At 49.1% G+C, this 25,730-nt stretch overlaps 1 protein-coding gene across 2 annotated transcripts in view; it reads left to right on the top strand.

Annotated features, from left to right (window-relative positions):
* Nucleotides 1–25,730, top strand: part of LOC140403708 (uncharacterized) — a 364,979-nt gene that overhangs the window by 248,884 nt on the left and 90,365 nt on the right. For both annotated transcript variants that reach the window (XM_072491906.1, XM_072491971.1), the window contains exon 17: nt 5,436–5,489. In XM_072491906.1, coding sequence (XP_072348007.1) covers nt 5,436–5,489 — 54 coding nt within the window. The remainder of the gene's footprint in view (nt 1–5,435; nt 5,490–25,730) is intronic.

The raw sequence follows: 25,730 nt of genomic DNA, 5'->3' as shown, positions 1-25,730 counted from the left end.
AGGCCGATTTCGCTCCTTAAAGTGGATGCTAAGTTGCTGGCAAAAGTGCTGGCTACGAGGATTGAGGACTGTGTCCCGGGGGTGATTCACGAGGACCAGGCGGGATTTGTAAAGGGCAGGCAGCAAAACACCAATGTGCGGAGGCTCCTAAACATGATAATGATGCCATCGGTGGAGGGGGAGGCGGAGATAGTGGCAGCTATGGACGCGGAGAAGGTTTGGGTTTGGGGAGGGGTTTATCAGTTGGGTTAAGCTCCTATATAGAGCCCCGGTGGCGAGTGTGGTTCCGAATCGGCGGAGATCGGAGTATTTTCGCTGTATCGAGGGACGAGACATGGGTGCCCCCTGTCCCCCCCTGTTGTTTGCATTAGCAATTGAACCTTTGGCCATGGCATTAAGGGAGTCCAGGAAATGGAGTGGGGTGGTCCGAGGGGGAGAGGAGCATCGAGTGTCGCTGTATGCAGACGACCTGTTGTTGTATGTGGCGGATCCAGTGGAGGGGATGGTGGAGGTCATGCAGATCCTAAGGGAGTTTGGGGACTTCTCGGGCTATAAGCTCAATGTAGGGAAAAGTGAGCTCTTCGTGGTGCATCCAGGGGACCAGGGAAGAGGGATAGACAACCTACCGTTGAGGAGGGTGGAAAGGAGCTTTCGGTACTTGGGGATCCAAATAGCTAGGAGTTGGGGGGCCCTGCATAAACTTAATTTGACGCGGCTGGTGGAGCAGATGGAGGAGGACTTCAAACGATGGGACATGTTGCCACTCTCGCTAGCGGGCAGAGTACAGTCGATTAAAATGATGGTCCTCCCGAGGTTTCTTTTTGTGTTCCAGTGCCTTCCAATTATGATCACCAAGGCCTTTTTTAAGAGGGTAGGCAGGAGCATTATGGGTTTTGTGTGGGCAAACAAGACCCTGTGGTAAGGAGGGGGTTTCTGGAGCGTAGTAGAGATAGAGGAGAGCTGGCGTTGCCGAATCTGGGTGGCTACTATTGGGCAGCCAACGTGGCGATGATCCGTAAGTGGGTGATGAAGGGAGAGGGGGCGGCGTGGAAGAGGTTGGAGATGGCGTCCTGCAAAAGAACGAGCCTGGGGGCGCAGGTGATGGCACCGCTGCCGCTCTCGCCGACAAGGTACACCACGAGTCCGGTGGTGGCGGCAACGCTAAAGATCTGAGGGCAGTGGAGACGACATAGGGGTGCGATGGGAGCCTCGGTGTGGTCCCCGAACAGAGATAACCATCGGTTTGTCCCAGGAAGGATGGACGGGGGGTTTCAGAGCTGGCATCGGGCAGGGATTAGAAGAATGGGGCACCTGTTCATCGATGGGACGTTTACGAGCCTAGGGGCGCTGGAGGAGAAGTTTGGGCTACCCCCGGGAAACGCTTTCAGGTACATGCAAGTGAGGGCGTTTGTGAGGCGGCAGGTGAGGGAATTCCCGTTGCTTCCGGCACAGGAGATTCAGGACAGGGTGATTTCGGGGGTATGGGTCGGAGAGGGCAAGGTGCCGGCGATATATCAGGAGATGAAAGAAGAGGAGGAGGCTTTGGTAGAGGAGCTGAAGGGCAAATGGGAGGAGGAGTTGGGGGAGGAGATTGAAGAGGGTCTGTGGGCTGATGCCCTAAGTAGGGTTAATTCCTCTTCCTCGTGTACCAGGCTTAGCCTGATACAGTTTAAGGTTATTCACAGAGCGCATATGACAGGGGCGAGGCTGAGTAGGTTCTTTGGGGTGGAGGACAGATGTGGGAGGTGCTCTGGAAGCCCGGCGAATCACGCCCATATGTTCTGGTCGTGCCCAGCACTGGATGGGTTCTGGAGGGGTGTTGCGAGGACTATGTCTAAGGTGGTGAAAGTCCAGGTCAAGCCAAGTTGGGGGCTAGCACTATTTGGAGTGGCGGACGAGCCAGGAGTGCAGGAGGCGAAAGAGTCTGGTCACCTGGCCTTTGCGTCCTTGGTAGCCGGCGGAGGATTTTCATAGAATTATTATAGAATTTACAGTGCAGAAGGAGGCCATTCGGCCCATCGAGTCTGCACCGGCTCTTGGATGCAGACTCCAAGAGCCTACATCCTTAGGTCCCTACCCAAGGTCAACACCTCCACCCCATCCCCATAACCCAGTAACCCCACCCAACGCTAAGGACAATTTTTGGACACTAAGGGCTATTTATCATGGCCAATCCACCTAACCTGCACATCTTTGGACTGTGGGAGGAAACCGGAGCACCCGGAGGAAACCCACGCACACACGGGGAGGATGTGCAGACTCCGCACAGACAGTGACCCAAGCCGGAATCGAACTGGGACCCTGGAGCTGTGAAGCAATTGTGCTAACCACTATGCTACCGTGCGGCCCTAAGTCTGTATAGGCTTAATTAGATTTTATAAAGGTGGTTTCCCAAAAAATGCACGTGTTTCTGTAAATTGTATAATTCCTACTTTTTAAAATGGCTCATTCAATTTCTTGCTATTGTGGAAAGACGCGAAGCCCCCCAGTGTGGAAGCCTGGATAAATGACATGGCAGGGTTCATCAAGCTGGAGAGAATAAAGTTTGCCTTGAGAGGGTCTGCGCAGAGGTTCTTCAGGCGGTGGCAACTGTTCCTAGACTATCTTGCGGAGCGTTAGATGGAGGTCGGTCAGCAGCAGCAGCAACCCAGGGAGGGAGGGGGGGGCGTCTCTTCCGGGGGGGGTGGGGTATAAGGGTGGGGTGGGGAAAGGGGTTTTTCCTTGGGGCACTTGAGAAAGGAAAAACATAAACATATGGGAAAGTCAATATGTGCAGGAGGAACCCATTGTACAAGTTCTGTATTATGTTGGATTGATATGTTTATGTCTTGTTCTGTTACTTTTCTTTTCTTTTTTTGTTACGGGTGCGGGGGGGGGGGTTTGAATGGTTGAAAATTTTTGTTGAAAAATTCTGAATAAACATTTTTTTTCAAAAAAAATTAGTGCCAGTGACTCCCAGACACGGAGAGAATGCAGCCTCAAATAGGACATGCATATTTAAATACCATTACCTGGATCATGGCTACCGGCACGAAGCCCGTTGGGCCTCTCCCACAATGCTCTGAGCACGCCTGGTTCAGCCTCGGGCGCAACACGGGGGAAAATCACAACCTCTGTTTTGCTTCTCAAATGAGGGATTCCATCCGTTAATTCAGAAAGTTTTGTGGTGAAGAAATTGAATTAGCCATTTTAAAAAGTAGGAATTATACAATTTACAGAAACACGTGCATTTTTTGGGAAACCACCTTTATAAAATCTAATTAAGCCTATACAGACTTACTGTACATATGTTTATATGGTATTTGTTTTGGTAGTTGCCGTTCTTTGTTCTTGCTATAACTATTACAGTGTTTCATTCACTGCATATTTCCCATTTCAGAAGAACTATCATAGCATGTCTACATTAAATTTATTGTGCACGGTGGCGCAGTGGTTAGCACTGCTGTCTCATGGCGCCGAGGTCCCAGGTTCAATCCTGGCTCTGGGTCACTGTCCGTGTGGAGTTTGCACATTCTCCCTGTGTTTGCGTGGGTTTCACCCCCACAACCCAAAGATGTGCAGGGTAGGTGGATTGGCCACGCTAGATTGCCCCTTATTGGAAAAAATAAATTGGGCACTCTAAATTTTTTTTTTAAAATTATTGTGCACATTACATAGGAAAAGAAACATTTGCTTATGGGAACTGTTAAGTTGGTGATGCAAAAATGGTGATTACCTGAAATTGTCATACTTTTTAAAAAAAAATTTTTTTAACCATCTCACACCATTCAGCAGAACATAGTTGCTTGATATCATGAGTGGTAAAGATGATTATTTTAAGATTATTGACTCAATTAATTCCATTAATCATCTCCTGTTAATCCACTCTGGGATTAGGGACACCTCTTCTTAGCCTTTACAGCGCACTTTGTCCATGTTTATACTTATTTTGTATAGTTGTACGGGTGGCTCTCATTTAAAATAATTAGAAATGATTCGAACGAATAACCAAAAGGGCAAACCTATTTGCATGTTGTAGACGGGAAGATGCTATTGTTAAAGGCAGCATCTGTATGCCTTGTTGATGGCGGCTTCAAACACCTTTCCATGTGACCATTCAACGGTAGCATTTAAAATTGTGAACCGAAAAGGCTGGAAGATTAGTCTGCACATGTTGACATTTTGTGTATCATCCCTTCATCAGAATTCGGAATTTTGCATTTGATAAATAATACAATGTATCAAATGTACAGTGGTTGCTTCAAATGGACACAAATTAATTTGAATGATCAAACACATGATAGTCTTTAATTTTTCAAATGTACTTGCCATTGGGCAGCACGGTAGCATAGTGGTTAGCACTGTGGCTTCACAGCCCCAGGGTCCCAGGTTCAATACCCCTCTGGATCACTGTCTGTGCAGAGTCTGCACATTCTCCCCGTGTCTGCGTGGGTTTCCTCCGGGTGCTCCAAAGATGTACAGGTTAGGTGAATTGGCCATGCTAAATTGCCCTTTGTGTCCAAAAAGGTTAGATGGGGTTATTGGATTACGGGGATAGGGTGGAAGTGAGGGCTTAAGTGGGTCATTGCCGACTCGATGGGCTGAATGGCCTCTTTCTGCACTGTATGTTCAATGTTCCATTATATCTACAATTTTTGGTCATTAAAATAAAACGGTCCAGATTTTGCTGTCTGTGGTGGCAATCATTGTTCGCTTCCATGACAGCTGTCCAAAGAATGTTGGTGAGATTTTGCAGAGATTTGCCAATCCATTGTACAGGCGATCTATGTCATGTATAAGCAGAGCAAGAAACAGCAAGGTTGTTCAACTCATCAGATTGAGAATCCTCACTGAGACATGCAGAGTCTAATCCAGAAGGTTTAAATTATATTTAAATACGCTTAATGCTGGAGGATGGATGAATTGGCCACGCTAAATTGTTCCTTAATTGGACCAAAAATAATTGGGTACTCTAAATTTATTTCAAAAAAATAAATGCACATAATGCAAAGTAATGAACAGACAGCTGAAAATAATGTTTTAATTTTTTACTTTTCTGTGTTTTATTCCTAACTACATTTTTAAGAAATCTCCAACAGGAATGAGACTCTCGACTTCTAAAGTTAAGATTACAGTGTCAGGGGGTGTTTGATAGTAATTGTCACTTTCTATGTTTGACTGCTCCAGCCTCTCAATTTCTGGCGTATTTGCCAGAGCTAGTGGGAAACTACCTTGGGTTCAAACCATTGTTGTCGTATCAGTACTGTGTCTATTGACGAGGACTATTACAGTGTACCCAGTGGAGGAGCAAAGTATCTCTGGCAGCAGTGTCTGGATTTTCAGGTTTTACTGTGCACATGCTCCAGCTTTTCACAATTATAATGCCCAGTACCGTTAGCCTCACTGCTACTCCGTGTTTCTTTGACTGGAAGTAACTTTTTTTTCTTTCCAAACAGGTTGTTGATGCTGCCAAAAAGGCAAATGCTCATGATTTCATTGTATCGTTTGAGGTAAGGATATGGTTGCATCTAATGTCAATACCTCGCTATGAATCCAACCTTGACATATGGATCAATAAGTTTTCCTTAAAGTAACATTATATTTGAAGTTCCTTTAATTTGATTTTGGTTTGCTCTCCCTATTTCCTACCCCAATAGTTGGCTTGCTATCTTTGTATTCAATAGCAAGGTCCTTTTGTGATTCCTTCTATTGTTTTATTTAATGTTTGCGACCCCAGCCGTGACATGAGGTATTGTCCTATAGTGAAAAAGGAATCTCATCAGTCGCGTGTCCAGGGAGCCAGTGATTTGCTTCCGCATGCCCCGCTGGAATGTTTTTACAGCCCGTTCGGCGAAGCCATTTGAGGACGGGTGATACGGGGCGGTCCTGATGTGTCTTATCCCGTTCATACGTGCGAATGTGGAGAACTCTTCGTTCGTGAACGAGGTCCCGTTAACAGTGACCAGCACAATATGGGGAGAAAACTAGTAGGATGTCAGCACATCAGCTGAGGAAACAGGAGGTGGCGAGGGAAATTGGGAAGGTAAAGGATATGAGGGGGAAGGTGGGGTGGACCCGGAGGCGGTAAATGATGTGTCTCGTGAATTCTATAGTCGACTTTATAAATCGGAACCCCCAGCCGGAGAGGAGGGTATGAAGCGACTTTTGGGGGGGGTGGCTAAAGTTCCCGAAGGTAGATGAGGAGCTGGTGGAAGGCCTGGGGGGCCCAATTGGGCTCGGGGAGGCCCAATTGGGCTCGGGGAGGCGATAGATGGGTTGGGGGCTATGCAATCGGGTAAGGCCCCGGGACCTGATAGATAGCTGGTGAAGTTCTACAAAAAGGTTTTTGGTTACTGGGGCCGCACCTGGTTAAGGCTTTTAATGAGTCAAGAGCTGGGAGTGCTCCCCCCAACGTTATCACAAGCATCACTCTCTCTCATTTTGAAGCAGGATGAGGACCCAGAGAGCTGTGCATCATACAGGCCAATCTCCCTTTTGAACGTAGACGCTAAATTGCTGGCAAAGCTCGTGGCCACGTGTATAGAGGACTGTGTCCCAGAGGTAATCAGGGAGGATCAAACAGGATTTGTGAAGGGGAGGCACCTGCCGTCCAACATTAGAGAGCTCTTAAATGTTATAATGATGCCAACGGAGTGGCGTGAGGTGTGTTATGGGCCAGGGTTTAGAGAACCCCAAAGTGTAGCATGGAGTTCACCTGACCAACAACTTTTAATAGATTGTGGTATGGGGAGCACACGGCCCACTCTACAGGTGGGTAGAGCAGAAATCGAAAAGTATTGTTCAAAACAAAACAATGTTTATTCTATGAACTCAAGTTAACCTTTTTGAAACATACAGTGAACATCTTAGCAACCATCTATTCAAATATAATCCCCAAAGAATACAACACTAAGTAATCCTTAATAACTTCCCAAACAACATCCAGAAGACAGAAGAAACAGCTTTTAACAGAAGTACATCAGGTTCACATTCACTACTGAAAACATTTATGAATCTGAATTCACCAAATGATCAAGAGATAGTCTTTTCATGGCAGAGAGATCAACAGTATACCTGCTCTGTCTGGCTTCAGCTCCAACACTGAAAACAAAACTAAAACACACCCTGCAGCAAACAGCCTAAAACGAAAGTAAAAAGCTGACAGATAGCCCAGCTCCACCCACACTCTGACATCACTGCAGTAATATGAGCAGCCAAACATTTCTTAAAGTGACATTCTCATGACACCTCCCCCCAAGAAAAAAAAACCCATCAACTTCAAGATGGTTTCATTTTTCACCTTTTCACCATCCTTTAAGAAATGCACACTCAATATACTTTTTCGTTTCAAAAAAACAACACACGCAAACGGGTATAACAATATAGTCGACTTCCGGGGGCGGCTATGAGGGTGTAGGTCGCACATTTGGCGGTTCCCGTTTCGGTCGGATTTTTGGACCTGTTCCCCCGACTTCTTTGCGTTTTTGAGCGGGGAACTAGAAAGCAATAGTACTCAGGCACTGAACCCATACAGAGTTGTATGGACTTAAGGAGCCGTAGGGACCGTAAACAGCAGAAGGAGTGGTCAAGCAAGAGCACGGTGGAGGCTGTGAGAGAGACCAATATGGCCGATGTCCAGAGCAAGTCGCCAACAGCCCAGCTTACAATGGAGCAGCTGCTACAGGCCATGCAGGACGGCTTTTTAGTTCTGAAGCGCGATAACTTGGACCCGCTCCAGAAGTCGATGGACCGATTGGAAAAACAGCTGGATGACCAGGCTGAGAAACTCCAGAAGCTGGAGAGGATGGTGGAGGAGCAGGCCGACTTTCAAACGGTGGCGGGCGTGGAGATTCAGAGGTTGAGGGATCAGTAAAAAATGCTCCTGGAAAGGCTGGAGGACCTGGACAACAGATCTCGCCGGCAGAATGTAAGAATCGTTGGCCTCCCGGAGGGGGCTGAAGAGCTGGTTGTTGCCGCGTATGTGGAGGGTATGTTTCAGAAGCTGCTGGGGAACGAGGTGTTCCCTCGCCTACCGGTGGTGGACAGGGCACACAGAGTGCAGGTGAGGCAGCCGCGACGAGGGGGTCCCGCACGAGCGATGGTAGCGTCCGGTTCCCCAGGTACCTGGACAAGGAGCAGGTTCTGCAATGGGCCATGAGCAAACAAAACTGTACTTGGGGCAATAGCACCCTGCGTGTTTACCAAGACCTGAGTACTGAGGTGGCCAGGAGGAGGGGAGGCTACAGGCAGGTGAAGGAGATTTTGTATAAGAACAAGGTGAAATTCGGGCTGCTTTTTCCGGCGCCACTGTGGGTTACGTATGAGAGTCAGCACCACTATTTCGAGGACCCCGAGAAGGCGATGGACTTTGTTAAGAAGCAAGGGCTGGCCCTGAGCTGAGAACTCTTGGACTCATGGTAGTACTTTTAAGTCTATTGTGTTTCTCTCTCGCTGTGAGAGATGCTTGCATGCTTGGGTCCGTTCTTTTCTTTTTTTGCGACCTTTTTAGGTGGATGTATTTTGGTTGCGATGTGTTTTTCTTGTTCTTTTTCGTGGTTTCCTTGAATGTTTCCTTTTTGGGTTACTTGTTTGGTTGGAGTTTTGGTAGGGGAAAATATAAAAAAGAAAATAGTTTAAAAGGTGCAGTTATGATGGGGGTTTTGGGGGAATTGTTTGCAATTTCTTTCTGTGTTTGCAGGGGAAGGGCTGGGAGTGCCTGGTACTTCTTATCTCTATTTGATTTAAATTGGTGGGGATGTTTCTGACTTGTTTCGAGTATTTGTTTAAGCAGGACTGGTTTGGGGAAGTGGTATGGATAGGCCGGGGGGCGGAGGGAGCCAGGGAACAATGGGTGAGAGACGGGCTGGCGCCGAAGCTGGGAGCCACCAGGCTAGCTGGGTGGGCTAGTCAACGCAAGCCAGGTGGGTGGGATTCATATACTTAGATTAGAGCAGGGGTTAGGTGGTAGGATGGTGTTGCTGGGGGGGGGGGGGGGGGGAGGGAGTTGATCTGCTGATGATGATGGAAATTGGACATGGCAACAGTGGGGAGGTCATGGGTGGAGCCGGGCAGGAAGTGGGCCAGAGGATGCGTGAGACATGGCTGGGGCTGGCCAAGGAAAGGGGATGGCTGATCGGCAAAGGGGGGGAGGGGGGGGGGGCAAAGTGCCCCCCAACCAGGCTGATCACCTGGAATGTTAGAGGGCTAAACGGGCAGTGAAGAGGGCGCGTCTGTTCGCGCATTTGTGGGTTCTGAAGGCACTCCTGGAATGGGGTCGTGGGGAGGGGGGCTTGACCCTCCCGAGTTGTCTTTTTTTAATTTAATTTTTAAAAAAAATAAATTTAGAGTACCCAATTCATTTTTTCCAATTAAGGGGCAATTTAGCATGTTCAAGCCACCTACCCTGCACATCTATGGGTTGTGGGGGTGAAACCCACGCAAACACGGGGAGAATGTGCAAACTCCACACGGACAGTGACCCAGAGCCGGGATAGAACCTGGGACCTCGGCGCTGTGAGACTGCAGTGCTACCACTGCGCCACCGTGCTGCCCGTCCCGAGTTTTATTAACTATTACTGGGCGGCCAACATATCGATGGTTAGGAATTGGGTAGTGGGGAAGGGTCGGTTTGGGAGCGAGTAGAGGCAGCATCTTGTAAGGGCACGAGCTTGGATTAATGCCACCCCTGCCGTTCCTGCCGGCTCAGTTCTCCACAAGCCCAATGGTGGTGGCAGCCCTGAGGGTGTGGGGCAATGGAGACAGCACATGGGATTGGAGGGGGCGTCGCGAGTGTGGTCACCGATTTGTGATAATCACCGTTTTGTTCTGGGGGGGCTGTATGGGGGCTTTAGCAGGTGGCAGCAGGCAGGGATTGAGAGATTTGGGGATCTCTTCATTGAGGAGGGTTTCCCGAGCTGGAGGCATTGGAGGAGGAGTTTGAGTTGGGGGGGGGAACGGATTTCGGTACCTGCGGGTACGGACTTTGTTCGTAGGCAGGTTCCAAGCTTTCCTCCCCTCCCCCTGAGGGGAATGCAGGATACAGTGTTGTTAAAAACGGGAGTTCGGGAGGGGAGGTGTTGTGTTGGGTGTTCTGGATCCGTGGAACACATACATTTGAAATAGTGCAATACTATTTTATTGAATCATTAACTGTTTAACATGCTCTGACTGTGGGTTAACACGATACTAGCTTTAACTAAAGACCTTTGCCTTGTCCTAACCAGTAGATGCACTCAGCACATGGTGAATGTCTGTGCTGTAAGCTGTGAGCTCTGTCCTAGCTAACTGCAGCTCGAATGAGCGGGAACTTTGATGCCCCCTGTCTTTATACTGCGTGTGCTCTAACTGGTGATTGGCTGCGGTGTTGATTGGTCCCACTGTGTGTCCATCAGTGTGTGTGTCTACACCATGATATACTGGTGTATATTATGACATCCCCCATTTTATAAAAAAATGTACCTATGTGGCAATAAATGGTGTATGGTGAATGTCCCTGACTACGTGTGTGCAAAATATTTACAGGACTATGTACATGAGAGTTCTGCTATTTACATGGGAAGGTGCCTGGTGCAGAAAAACAGTATGTCACAAGAATAACGAGATGAACACTATATGCAAACCATGTAAACGAGTAAACGGAAGAACAGAACAAATCAGAAAGTCCATAAGTCCACAAAGTTCAGAAATTAAGTCTCTGAGGTGGGCGACGAATTCTGGTTGACCGCCTCAAGGGTGGGTCGGGAGCCGCCAGCTGAGGAGCGGGCTGGACTGCCTCAGAGTGAGGAGGATGCAGAGTGACCGGGATCTCTGCATAGTCCGTGGCAGGGTCAGCAGGAGGGCGAGGCGACAGTGGAGGATCATGTAGCGGGCGCAGAAAGAGACGAAGGGCACGTCGATTGTGGCGCAGAATAGAGCAGACGAATCAGGAACGAGCGGGGGGCCACCTGCCGAAGGACCACAGCGGTTGCAGACCTGCCACCATCCGGAAGATGGATGCGGACGTTGTCATCTGGAGCCAGAGCAGGGAGATCAGCTGTACGGGAGTCATGAACCGCCTTGTGCTGTGCACGAGACAGCTACATCCGGCGAAGGATCGGAACGTGGTTGAGGTCTGGGACATGAATGGACGGCACCGCCGTCCTCCGGGTGCGACCCATGAGCAGCTGGGCTGGCGACAGGCCAGTGGACAGTGGGGCGGAGCGATAGGCCAGCAAGGCCAGGTAGAAATCGGAACGAGCATCGGCAGCCTTGCAGAAAAGTCGTTTGACTATGTGGACGCCCTTCCCTGCTTTGCCGTTGGATTGGTGGTACAGGGGACTGGATGTCACGTGCAAAATTGTACCGTCTGGCAAAGTTAGACCATTCCTGGCTTGCGAAGCAGGGGCCATTGTCCGACATCACCGTGAGTGGGATGCCGTGTCGAGCAAAGGTGCCCTTACAGGCACGGATGACTGCAGACTATGTGATGTCGTGCAACCGTATCACCTCCGGGTAATTTGAAAAGTAGTCCACAATCAGGACATAGTCTCTACCCAGCACGTGGAACAGGTCGATGCCCACCTTGGTCCAAGGTGACGTGACCAACTCATGGGGCTGCAGGGTCTCACGTGGTTGGGCCGGTTGGAAGTGCTGACAAGAGGGGCAGTTGAGCACTGTGTTGGCTATGTCGTCATTAATGCCGGGCCAGTACACTGCCTCTCAGGCCCATCGGCATTTTCCCACGCCAAGATGGCCCTCATGTAGCTGTTCCAGGACGAGCTGGCACATGCTATGCGGGATGACAATGCGGTCCAGTTTCAGAAGAACCCCGTCTACTACTGCCAGAGCATCTCTAACATTATAGAACTGAGAGCATTGGCCCTTGAGCCACCCGTCTGTTCGGTGGCGTATGACATGCTGTAGCAAAGGGTCAGCCGTCGTCTCGCGGCGAATTTGGATGAGGCGTTCATCCGTGGCAGGTAGATTATAGAGGCCACGAAGGCCACATGGGCGTCAACCTGGCAGACTAATCCCGCTGGGTCACACGGAGTGTTGACTGCCCTGGAGAAAGCGTCAGCAATAATGAGGTCTTTGCCTGGGGTGTATACCAGCTGGAAGTCGTATCGCCGGTGCTTGCGAAGAATACGCTGGAGGCGAGGCGTCATGTCGTTCAAGTCTTTCTGTATTATATTGACCAGCGGGCGATGGTCGGTCTCGACGGTGAATTGAGGAAGTGCGTACACATAATCGTGAAACTTAACCACACCGGTCAGAAGGCCCAGGCACTCCTTTTCTATCTGCGCATAGCACTGTTCCATGGGGGTCATGGCGCGTGACGCATATGCAACGGGGGCCCATGATGAGGCCTCATCGCGTTGCAGGAGCACTGCCCCAATGCCGGATTGGCTGGCATCGGTGGAAATTTTTGTCTCTTTTGCTGGATCAAAGAAAGCTAAGACCGGGGCCGTGGTGAGTTTAGTTTTGAGTTCTCTCCATTTGCGCTCGTGGGCAGGGAGCCATTGGAAGTCTGTCGTCTTCCTGACCAGGTTCCTGAGCGCCGTGGTATGAGAGGCGAGGTTAGGGATGAACTTCCCTAAAAAGTTGACCATGCCCAGAAATCGGAGGACCGCCTTCTTGTCCTCTGGCTGTGATAGCAGCCACCTTGTCCGCATGCGGCCGCACACCCAACTGGGAGATGTGGTCCCCGAGGAACTTGAGTTCCGTCTGACCAAAAGAGCATTTGGCCCTGTTGAGGCGTAGGCCCTGCTCACGTATGCGTTTGAACACGCGCTGGAGGTGACTGACATGCTCCTGCGGGGTGGTGGATCATATGATTATGTCGTCGCCATAAACGCGAACACCTTCAATGCCTTCCATCATTTGTTCCATGATCCTATGGAACACTTCTGAAGCAGATATGATCCCAAACGGCATCCTGTTGTAACAATATCTGCCAAAAGGGGTATTGAATGTACACAGTTTCCTGCTGGATTTGTCGAGCTGGATTTGCCAGAATCCTTTTGAGGCGTCGAGTTTGGTGAAGAGCTTGGCGCGAGCCATCTCGCATGTGATTTCTTCGCGCTTGCGAATTGGATAATGCTCCCTCATGATATTGCGATTTAGATCCTTGGGATCAATGCAAATTCTCAATTCGCCGGACGGCTTTATTACACATACCATGGAACTGACCCAGTCGGTTGGTTCTGTGACTCTGGAGATCACTCCTTGGACCTGGAGGTCCTGCAGCTGCTGCTTGAAGCGGTCCTTAAGGGGTGCTGGAACCTGCGAGGTGCGTGCACCACAGGCGTGGCATTCTGTTTCAATAAGATCTTGTAGGTAAATGGGAACGTGCCCATGCCTTCGAAGACGTCATGGTGCTGGTTGATGATGGCGTTGAGTTGCACCCTGAAGTCAGTGTCCTGAAAGGCAGACGTGTCATCAGGAGAGAGAGTGTGAACTCTCTGAACTAGGTTCAACAGCTTGCATGCCTGTGCGCCAAGCAGGGAGGCTTTCGAGGAGCCCACGATTTCAAAAGGAAGGATGGCTTTGCGTGACCTGTGCGTCACTTCCAGTTGGCACCAGCCGCTAGCAGCAATGACATTGCCATTATAACCCAATAGCTGGCAGGCTGATGGAAGGATGGCTGGTTTGACACGAAGGCTTTGGAAGTCAGACCGCACAATGAGATTGGCGGAGGCACCAGTGTCCAGGCGGAATCTTATTTGGGACCGGTTGACCGTCAGGGTGGCACACCTCTCATCGTCTGGATCGATGCTGTATACCGACAGCGGCTGGTGTCGTTGCTTCGGGGACGGCCTGTTTTTTGTCACAACACCGACTCGAAAAGGTGCCTTCGGGTCCTCGGTGTCACTGCTGTGTGGGAGGTCTGCATCGGACTCGGTGACCGTGGGTTGAATTGCCCAGACATTCCTGCGAGGCTGGCTGAAGCGATATGAATTGGCAGGCTGAGCTGCTTGGCAGCATAGTGGCCAAGTCTGCCACATCGTAGGCATTGTCGAGATTTGGCAGGGCATTGCCGTTTTAAATGGGCGGAGCCACAGTTGCCGCATGTCGTAGCGTCAGCATGTTCGCTGCGCCACCGCGCATGAGTGGTGCGGTCGTGCGTGGTGCGCGCCTGCGCTTTACGTTCTTCTCCGTCGCCGTCCCCTCGTTTGGTGCGTACAAGCGCGGGAGTCTGCGAAAAGTGCGCAAAAGGGCCGCCCTCACCCAGGCTGAGGCCCTGGAGTTGCTCAATCACTTGGACCCGTTCCGCCACGTGGGGACCTTGCCGCGCCGTTTCAGCCGCTTGGATGTGGGAATACCGACTCATAGCATTTTCGTGTAAGACACAGGTCTCAATGGCGGTTGCTCGGGTGAGCTCCTTGACTTTGAGGAGCTGCTGTCGTAGGGGGTTCGACTGAAAACCGAAAACGATCTGGTCGCGTATCATGGGAGTCGGAGGTGGGCCCGTAGTTGCAAGACTGCGCAAGGATGCGGAGGTGCGTGAGAATGGATTGGAAAGGTTCAGCCTCACCCTGCAAACGCTGTTGGAACACGTAGAGCTCAAAACTTTTATTCACCTCTACGCTGCAGTGAGTGTCAAACTTGAGGAGGACCGTCTTGAACTTTGTTTTATCTTCATCATCCGCAAAGGTGAGAGAATTGAAAATGTGGATGGCATGGTCTCCGGCCGTTGAGAGGAGGAGAGCAATCTTCCTGGTATCCGAGGCGTCCTCCCTGTCTGTGGCTTCAAGGAAGAGCTGGAAGTGCTGTTTGAATATCTTCCAGTTGGCTCCTAGGTTGCCGGCGATGGGGAGCGGCGGCGGCGAGCTGGTGTTGTCCATGTTGCAGGATGACGGAATGCTGGCGGAAGGCAGATCACTTGCAGGTAGATGTAAGTAGTGCTAATATCCCTCAACTCCTGGTACCATGTTGTGTTGGGTGTTCTGGATCCGTGGAACCCCACAGGTCACCAACACTTGAAATAGTGCAACACTATTTTACTGAATCATTAACTGTTTAACATACTCAGATTGTGGGTTTACACGATACTAGCTTTAACTAAAGACCGTTGCCTTGTCCTAACCAGTCGATGCACTCAGCACATGGTGAATGTCTGTGTTGTAGGCTGTGAGCTCTGTCCTCCTAGCTAGCTGCAGCTCGAATGAGCAGGAACTCTGATGTCCCCTGTCTTTATAGTGCGTGTGCTCTAACTGGTGATTGACTGCGTTTTTGTGTGTGTTGATTGGTCCCACTGTGTGTCCATCAGTGTGTGTCTGCACCATGATATACTGGTGTATATTATGACAGGAGGGTCTCGGAGATATACAAGGAATTGATGGAGTGGGAAGGGGTCCCAATTGGGGAGGTGAAAAGGAAGTAGGAGGAAGAGTTGGGAGGGGAGATGGAAGTCGGACTATAGGAAAAGGCCTTGAGGAGGGTTAATTCATCCTCGTCATGTGCCAGGCTTAGTCTGATCCAGTTCAAGGTGGTTCATAGGGCTCATATAACTTTTGGCGCAGGCTTGGAGGGCCGAAGGGCCTGTTCTGGTGCTGTACTTTTCTTTGTTCTTTGACTGTGGCCCGGATGAGTAGGTTCTTTGAGGAAGTGGAGGATAGGTGCAGATGCTGTGGGGGAAACCCGGATGAATCATGTACATGTGTTCTGGGCGTGTCCAAAGTTGAGGGGATTCTGGCAGGGATTTGCAGACGACATGTCAGAGGTCCTGGAAGGGAGAGTGACTCCGAGTCCAGAATTGGCAATATTTGGGGTATCGGAAGATCCTGGGGCCCTGGGGGGGGAGGGAGGCCGATATCGTGGTCTTCTCCTGCCTGGTGACCCGGAGACGGATTTTGCTGGGATGGAGTGTCTCGGAGCCTCCAACGTCAGGCGTATGGGTTAGCGACACGGCTGGGTTTCTCAGTTTGGAAAAAATTAAGTTTGCCTTGAGAGGGTCAACCCAGGGGTTCTCCCGGAGGTAGCAGCAGTCGTTCATCACCTTCTTTAAGGAAAATTGAACGTCAGCAGTAAGGGGGGGGGGGGGGGAGGAAGGGAAAAAGGAGTGGGGGAGGAAAATAGGAGGCATGGTAATGTAAGACAAGGACAGGGAACATAATATACGGGTAATCAGGAGATAGGGCGGGGGAGGTAGTAGGATATGTTATTTTAATGTTGTTGCGTGTGTCGGACTGCTCGGTTGTTTAAGAAATATTAATTTGTTAAAACTGTGAAAATTACAAATGCTTCAATAAAATATTTTCTAAAAAAAAAAACAGTGACCAGCAGCTCAGCAATCCCGTGGGTGCTAAACGAGTACCTTAATCTTTCAATGGTGGCTTTCAATGTGGTGGAGGTCATCCTTTGTGCGTATCTAACCACTCAGAATGGGCGTCCACAAGGATAAAAAATATGAAAGGCCTTTTCCAGGTGCAAAGAGAGGCCAAAGGAGGGAGTTTCTGGTGCTCTTGACACGCCGGGCATGTTCTCACAACCCGCGTGATGTCACCATCCATCCCTGGCCACCAGACATAACTTTGTGCCCGCAGCTTCATTTTTTAAGCCCTTGGGTGATCGCAGTGCAGTCATGCAGAATCAATTCTTGGCCTGGCTGCAGTTTGACCACTTGAACTCCCCCCAGGAGGATTGCGCCTTCGACACTCGGCTCCTACTGCTTCAAGACATAGGGGTGCCAGCGAGATCCCTGTAATCCACCATGCAGTAAAATGTGGTGAAGCTTCGCCAATGTGGGATCTCTCTGCATCCATGTCCACATCTGCACAGCTGTTACCGGCAGAATGTCCATGAAGTTTAAAATTGCAATGACATCGTCCGCCACTGGTGCATACGCGGTGCTCACAGGCAGCAGGAAATGGCTGAGGACATCGGCATGAGCTATCTGGACCCCTCGGCGATGCTGAAAAGGGTATTCGTACGCCGCCAGCAATAGAGCTCCGTGCTGAATCTGGGCAACGGGGGAGAGGGGGGAATCACCTTGTCCTCCTTAAAGAGACCCAGCAGCTGCTTATGGTCAGTGATATTAAAAAAGTGTTGCGCATAGACGTACTGATGGAATTTCTTACGGTGAATATCACAATCAAGCCTTCTTTTTCAATCTGGGTGCAACGCTGTTCCGCATCTTCCAGGATTCTGAAAGCGAATGCGATGGGGCGTTCTGTACCATCATCCCAAGTATGGTATACTACCGCGCTGATGCCGTGGTGAGGCATCACAGGTGAGAACGATGGCAAGGATGGATCAGTGTGGGCCAGCAGCTGGGAAGAAGACAGCTGTCTCTTCACTCCTGCGAGTAGCTCCTCTTGTGAAGCTCCACAACCCACTTCTGGTTCTTTTTCGACAATTCACCAGAAGTGCCAGCAGGGTGGCCAGGTTTGAAATAACCTTCCCATAATGATTACGAGTTTCAGAAATGATCCCAATTCCGTGGTATTATGTGGGTCAAGACCCCTTTCATGGCCTGAACTTTCTCCTCCACAGGGTGCAAGCCATGCTTATCCAATCTATCACCCAAGTATGTCATTGCCTTTGCTTGGAAGAAGCACTTGCCTCTCTTCAGGCAGACACCTACTTGGGAAAAGCATCTGAGGACTTCCTCTAGATTGCCCATGTATTCTTTTTCAGTGCCCCCTTGATGAGTACATCATCTAAATATTACTACCACATTGGGTAGCCCCTGAAGGATGTCCTTACACCACCCTTTGAAAAATTACACAGGCAGAAGAAACCTCAAAGGGAAGTCGAGTGTATTCGAACAGCCCCGTGGGTATTTATAGTCGCATGCTTCCACAACGCGATGTCCAATTCTAACTGATGATATGCATGGCTCATATCCAGTTTGGTGAATGCACATGCACCAGCCAGTTTTGCATACAAATCCTCCACGTGGGGCATAGGGTAACAGTCTAGACGGGATGCCTTGTTCACAGTGAGTTTATAATCCCCGCAGAGGCGAACAGACTTGTCCGGCTTCATCACTGGGACCACAGGTGCGGCCCAGTCCACAAATCGCACAGGGCGTACAATGCCCAAACTCCACAGGCACTGCAACTTGATGTCCACCTTTGTGAGCAAGGTGTAGGGACCAGTCGTGCCCTGACATATCTGGGCTGGGCCTCTGGGTCCATGGAAATGTGTGTCTTGGATCCTTTTATCTTGCCCAGACCTCCTGGAATACGTCTGGATATTTTCTGTGGACCTTGTACAGGTTTTCGGTGCCCAGCCTGAAAATCTGCTGCCATTTGAAGCGGAGTACTGGCAGTCAATCTCAACCTTGCCCTATGACCAAAGGTAGCCAAGCTATTTGTTGCCCAGGGTTACCAGGGTCCTATGATGCGCAATGGTTCTCTAGTATAGGTCGCCAGTCTGGCTATCGTGGCGGGCAGATTCAGTGGCATGATTCCTGTGCGAAGCCAGTGGGAGGTAGGCTGACCGATGATGGAGACGACCGCTCCTGTGTCTATCTCCATCACTAGGGGGTGTCTATTCACCTGCAGTTTGACCTGAATCTACCCACCTTTGGGGCCGTGACGCATAGATACAGGATTGGCTAATTGACAGGAAACGGGGTTAAATGCTCACTTTTTCAGGTTGGGAAACGGAATCAGTGACGGGGCCTCAACTATTTATGATATATGTTATTGGCTTGGATGAAGGAACCAACTTTATTGTAGCCAATTATGCTGATGATATAAACAAAGGTAGGAAAGCATATTGCGAGGGATTTGGGTAGGTTACGTGAGTGGGCAAAAAATTGACATGATGTAAAATGGGGGAAATGTGAAGTTGACTACTTTGGCAGTCAAAATAGAAAATATTATTTAAATGGAATTACACTGCAGAATGGTGGAGTGAAGAGGTGTTTGGGTGTTCTCGTATATCTCAGAATGTTATGCACGTATGGCAAGTAATTATGAAGGCAAATAGACTGTTGGCCTTGATTGCAAGAGGGATGTAATATAAAAGTAGGGAAGCCTTGCTACATCTGCACAGGGCATTGGGGTACAGTACCTCTAGCACTATGTACAGTTTTTCTTTCCTTACTTAAGGATGGATATATGTACATGGGAAGCAATTCAGAGAAGGCTCACCAGGCTGATTCCGGTGTCCTTCAAGGAAAGGCTGGATAGATTGAGCCTGTATCGAATATAGTTTAGATGAATGAAATGTGGGTGATCATGTGACGTGAGTGCCGGAGCAGCTGTGCTTTCACGAGCTCCGGCTCGGCTCCTCTTTCGATTTTCTTTCAGTTTACACGTCATATACTATGTGCCGAGATTTGTTGGTCATTGTTTCCGCACTTTTGATTCGAGACAATATGCTTTAATCATCGTAGATTTGCGGTGGCTGGAAGGAGTTGGGGTGGGGCTGAGTCTTTGGTACAGCTGCCTTTGAGAGGTTTCCTGTCCTGTTCTAACTGGTTTGTGGATCCAGACTGTTAGTTCTGACAGTTCTTGCTTATCTTTACTCTTCCTCTGGAGTTCAGAGCTTTTGGGGGGCATGATTCTTCTCCTCCTCATAGTACTGGTGACACTGATGATGGCTGCTAGCGATGAAGTGGATCTGTCTGATAATCTTGGCTCTGCATTGAAGGACATTAAACTAAATTTTAAGAGCTGTGAGGCGTCTTTACGGAGGTAATTGTGGCGCACGAGAAGGTTCTTAGCACAGAGAGAGAACTGTACCTGGTGGAAGGCCATTTGAGTTTCTGTTTAATGGCCTATTGTCCGTCCTGAGAAGTTCGGCTGAAGGCGAAGGCAAGACAGTGAGAAATTCGGTCATGTCTGGTGCTTCCAGTGAGGCGATAGAGATATTCCCAGCCGAGTTTGAGAATTGGCTGCCTTGTCTTGGGAGTTTCAATCTGGAGGCCTGGCAATTTAAGATTAAATATGCTCCATCAAATCTGTCTCTCGAGGCAGGGGTTGGGTTGGCCTTCCAGTACCTGGCTCTGTGTGATCCTGTTCCTGCTGTCGGCCAAGAGAGGTTGGGTTGTCTGAGCAGTCTGGGAAGTCCCCCACTGCTGGAGCCTAGGTAGTTGACCGCCTGGGCTCGGTTGTGTCGGTATGGTGGAACTGATGAGGTTCATGCTCTGTTTGTTGGTATCCTTGGAAGATTCTGAAGAGTGCTCCATTCTGATCCTTCTTTATCCTGGATGATGACTTTCTTTGTGGAGCCGTAGAGTGATCTTTATCCTGATTACTGCCTCGTTTCTCAGTTGTTATCCTGGACTTTACTCCCTGATAATCATGTTGTTGTCAGTTAATGTTGGTGTTTATTCGTTTGCAGGGAAGTAAATACTTTGGGTGTGATGTCCTGCACTGTGGATTATCCTGATTTGATACTGTTTTATCACGTGAGGCTGAATATTGAGTCCGGTATTGGTGCACAATTTCTTTATCCTAATATAGCCTTGGAAGGAGGGTGAGGGGAGTGGTTGGGGGGGGGGGAGGGTGTGTGTGCTAATGTTAGATTTGTCCTCGCTACGTTCTAGAAGGTCCCCCATAGTCAGAGTTGTAATTTTCTTTGGGGCTGTGCCTTTTTCTTCTTCAAGCCCACGTGGACTGTGTATTATCCTATTGAGTACTGGGGTTTATTGGACTCTCCTTTGGGTGTGGGGAGCCAGTTGTTTCTCCTGATGTGGGCCTCTATCTTTGACTGTTCTAACTGGTTTGTGGATCCAGACTGTTAGTTCTGACAGTTCTTGCTTATCTTTACTCTTCCTCTGGAGTTCAGAGCTTTTGGGGGGCATGATTCTCCTCCTCTCATAGTACTGGTGACACTGAGGGCTCGCTGTGATGGTATAGGATGATGAGCCTTGGTGGCATGAACACTCAGATACGGATCTACGTTGGCTTTTGGGTTAGGGAGGAGGGTGGTCGTCCCTCCTTCCCAGGCTGTGATGGCAGACCCTGCCCAAGTCGTGACAGCCCTCCTGTCTTGGAGTGGGTTTGCCCCCTCTTCTACGATTGGGACCAGTTTATATTCCTTTTGGTTCTTGACCCAGTGATATCCTGTTGTCCTATTGAGGGCAGTATTGATGCTGGTGGCCCAGTGATTTGTTTTGTCCTTTGATCTAGGGCTAGGAGATGGGAATATGGAAGCTCGGATTCCTGCTCTTGCTTCCGTTCTTGCTCTCTTCTTGCTTCTTCTGTGGGAGGCTCTAGCCTGAGTGTTAAGGTTTGGGTGTGCGTGTCCCTCTCTCTCTCTTTGTTTTTGACTTGAAGGTATAGGATGACTTGAAGATTTAGGGTGACTGCCTATTCCGCCCGGATCTGGAGAAGAGGTTAAATTGTGCTGTACGAGTTTGTCTATTTCCCCTGAGCACTGGGGTTCCCAGGATATTGTTTTCTTCTTCTGTCATTTTGCTTTGTAGCTATGGTGAGATGTAGGTCTATAATGTATCCTGTATCCTGTTTGGGTGCAGACAGGTCATTTATCCGTGGAAGGAAGATGTAGGGGATTCTGTCCATGAATCATCCAGTCTTATTTGTTCCCAATTATGTTCAGTGCTGTACCTGTTGTATATTGATACCTATTACTATCTTTCTGCTTTAGTTTGTTGTGATTTTTTTTTGTTAGAAATTGAAAATCCCAATTAATAGATTTTAAAGAAAAGAATGAAATGTGACCTTGTGAAACATGAAAGATTCTGGACAAGGTAGACATTGAGCAAATGCTTCCTCTCATGGGGGAAATCTAGAACTAGGGGGAGCACAGTTTAAAAATGAGGGGTCTCCCGTTTAAGATGGAGAGGAGGAGGAAGAGAAATTTCATCTTTCAGAGATTTGTTAATCTTTGAAATTCTCTTCCACAGAGACCAGTGGAGGCCGGGTCATTGAATATGTTCAAGGCTGAGCTTGACGGATTTCTGCTCAACAAGGGAGTTGAAGGTTATGGGCGGCGGGCAGGAAAGTAGCTTAAGGCCACAATCAGATCAGCTGTGATCTTCTTGAATGGCAGAGCAGGCTGCCTGGGGCAAATGGCCTACTCTTCTTAATTCTTATGATTTATTAAGTCTGCAATTTAGATTATTTTGGAATATTATCACAATTTCTTTTTAGTTTGTGATCATGTAGATGTTGTGATCATGTGGGGCAGCACGGTAGCATAGTGATTAGCACAGTTGCTTCACAGCTCCAGGGTCCAGGTTCGATTCCCGGATTGGGTCACTGTCTGTGCAGAGTCAGCACGTTCTCCCCGTGTCCGCGTGGGTTTCCTCCGGGTGCTCCGGTTTCCTCCCACTGTCCAAAGATGTGCAGGTTAGGTGGATTGGTCATGCTAAATTGCCCTTAGTGCCTAAAATTGCCCTTAGTGTTGGGTGGGGTTACTGGGTTATGGGGATAGGGTGGGGGTGTGGGCTTGGGTAGGGTGCTCTTTCAAAGAGCCAGTGCAGACTCGATGGGCCGAATGGCCTCCTTCTGCACTGTAAATTCTATGATTCTATGAACTTTGTGTTGGATGTGATTGGAAAGAAAATTGAAATTGAACAGTGAGATTCCACACAGTAGAATTTGCGGACGAAAATAAGTTAGAAAAAGGACAACTACAAAGTTAAACTCCAGGAAAAAGAAAATTGCTTCAGACAATTTTTAACGACTTGATAGTGTCAGGATTGGCATACACAGCAGACATGCAATTCAGGCCTACAGCCATACTAGTCTGAAAACGCCCAATCTCGTCTGATCTCAGAAGACATGCGTCTCAGTCATTTGAAACACAAGCTATTTCAGTTAAACTTACAACTCATTGTTACAATATATTTGTGGGATGTAGATTTAATGTTGAAAGTATTGGAAAATCCCAATATATGGGTCACAATGTCTGTGTGAGAAAGGTGGGGATCATGTTTCTTCAGATTGCAATCATGTGGGCCTTGAGAAGATGACTTTCACATTGTTTGGAGAAATGGCTGATATATTGCAATTAAGGTTTCAATATCGTAACACAATACTTTTGGAGCAACACTTTTGGCAACAAGTCAGTTTTAAGAGCTATTGTTTATTACTGAACGATGTGCTCTGTGTTCAAAACCAACCTCTGGTGCCTTTCAACTCTCATTCCGTTTTTCATTTAACAAAAGTTAAACTCTGTGTCTTGTCAGAACTGTCATCTTTCATCTCATCATTGTTACCCTTGGACTTTGTCTCGGTACTACAGACATGTTTCAATTTGATTCATTGATCATGAGCACATAGCCTTAATTCTGAAAAGGGCTCATTACAGACGTACTGTGTTATAAGCTGTGAATTAAATAGCATGCATGGCATAACTTGTTAGTTACCCAGCTTTACCATGAAGTACGCTTGATTGTTACCAGATAGGTTATTGCTTGGCATCACAGCAAAAAGACCATAAAATTCACACACGGCTGAATAATTTTTTTGGGGTTGTTCCCCCGTGACTGAATAGCATGTGATTCGTCATTCCACTGGGGACGATAGTCGTTCCGCGATTCAGGACATGCAAATTGGCCAGTACTTTGCCAGCGTGAATTGCAAGCAATTCCCAACCCATAGGCGATGTAACCGCTGGGGCCGCAATTAGCGCTAAACAGCCTGACAAGCTGGAGCTGCTTTTAAGCTGTTGCTCTTTTTAGCCTTAGTTTTATTACCTCTGATTATGTCACCTTTGCTCACGAGTCGCCAGGTATTCTTCTGATACCGCCACGTGGTTCAAGCTCGAGTTATGATTAATAAGTCAGTACACCGCTTATAAGATTGAAATCAACGGTCATTTATTATATACAACAATTAATGCTTACACAATAATCCTACTATCTATATAGAAACCTACCACTACTGGCCCTTTAGGAAGGGCCCACCAGGTCAGGGAAACGAAGAGCTTATCGAATCGGATCTGGCCCGCAGGATTCAAAAAGGCTGATACGGGTCGATGGCTAGGAGTCTTTATCGGGTAGCAATCGCTGGAGTCAAACTTACAGTTTCTGGTCGATGTTCTTGCGAAGGTCTCGAGCAGGAGAAGAAGGGAGAGAGAGAGAGAGAGAGATCTGAACTTGGCCCCTACTTTATAGGGCCCAGGGGCTTCCCGCCTCTCGGGGCGGCCCTTGACCCTGAGTCCCAAGTGATTGGACTTGTTCCCAATCACTGGGTTCGATACGTCCAATAACGGGGCGATTCCTCGATCGGGGGGTTGTCGTTCACCTGTCTTTGTTTCGGCCACTGCAGGCGCCGACAGGTCTGGCCCAGCATTCAGTTGCTAATATGTTGCAATTGTTCCCGGGGATAGCCGATTAAACTGCAGATGTCTGGGTTGATGTGCTGCTAATAGTCTTGAGTATCAATCTGGGCCGACTTCCCCAGAGCCGAATATGCTATTCTGTCTGCAACTGTCCGTTTGTGTCCTGTTGGCTGCTTTTCCCATCAGCCTTTTCGGTTAGCCATTTTAAATCGGGTTTTGGCCAAATTAATAGGGAATCAGCCATTTTAGGTGGCTACAAAGCACCCCACTCACTACACACTTATTGTAGCCACCAAGATGACTCAGAGAAGACGAGGCCCCGATTTCGGGAGTCTGAAGTGGACTCAATGCCAATGAGTAGATGAGGGACACCCTCCTCCCCAGGATGGGCTGCAGACTCAAGCTTAACCTCCTGAACAGCGGCTGGGAGGATGTGGCGGAGGCAGTCAGTGCTGCCAGTCCCGTCAGGAGGAGACAGCTCGTGATCCTGAATGGTGGGGTTCACTGGTGAGGCTTCTGCCCTGAGAGGGACAGTGGGCTAGGGAGGGCTCCAAAGACCACGGTGCATGTGTCCTTTGGTTGGGTTTGCTCTGCTAACCCCTTGCTTCCTCTGCAGCGGGGCTGCACTTCTTTTTTTTTTTTTTTTTTTTTGAAATTTTGTATTTAAAACAAATTTGTAACATTTACAGAGAAAAAAGAAGGCCATAGGCAAAAGCCTTAACATATTGAAAACAAACAGTGGGAAAGAATAAACATATTAATAAGGCACTTCCCCTATCAGCTCTGTTTGCCCATGCCCCACGTGTTCAACTAAACTAATCTGGCTCTAACCCTCCCTCCCCTCCCCCCCTCCCCGGGTGCTGCTGCTGACGGTTCCCTACGCTGTTCCCTGCAAGCGACTTTCTCCCCTGGGAGATGTGGTAATACCAGGTATTGCGGTACCAGAGAGAGGAATAACCATTGGCTAGACCGCGGGGTCTACCATTGTGCAATGTACATAGCCCCGCCCTGAGAGGCGGGGTATAAGAACCTGTGCCGTCCCCAGCAGCCTTCACTTCTGTAACTTCGCTGCTGGGTACAGTTCTATCTGATTAAAGCTGAATCGATATGACTCCACGTGGACTCAAGCGTATTGATTGTGCATCAGGGGATCCCTGATCATCCACCCCCCCACCCCCATTGCCCACTTAAGTCTTCTCTGCTCTCCTTCCCGGCTGCCAACCCCCCCCTTCCCCGCCCCCTGAGGCTTGACCTGCCAGGTCAGCCCTGCGCTTGGCCCTAGCCCGCTCCTTCTCCTACTCTCCCTGGTGCCCCCTGACCTACGCTAGCTACGCTGACCCCTGCCCTTGGCGCCTGACTGTCTCCCGCCCAAGTGCTCGGGCCCTCCCCCCACACACCAAGGACCCATTAACCTGATTGTATCTCCCCGTGCCCTTTCAAGTCCCTTAACCAGCCCCTAGCCCATCCCCCATCAGAGGCCCCGATCTCCCGCCAAAAGATACCAAGTGCAGGGCCCCCTTTGCAAGGCCCCTCTTACCCCCCCCACCCCCCACCCCCCCCCC

Source organism: Scyliorhinus torazame, chromosome 1, assembly GCF_047496885.1.
Source record: "Scyliorhinus torazame isolate Kashiwa2021f chromosome 1, sScyTor2.1, whole genome shotgun sequence".
Lineage (NCBI taxonomy): Eukaryota > Metazoa > Chordata > Chondrichthyes > Carcharhiniformes > Scyliorhinidae > Scyliorhinus > Scyliorhinus torazame.
Note: the sequence above shows the minus strand (reverse complement) of the source record. Positions and strands in the feature narration are given on the sequence as shown.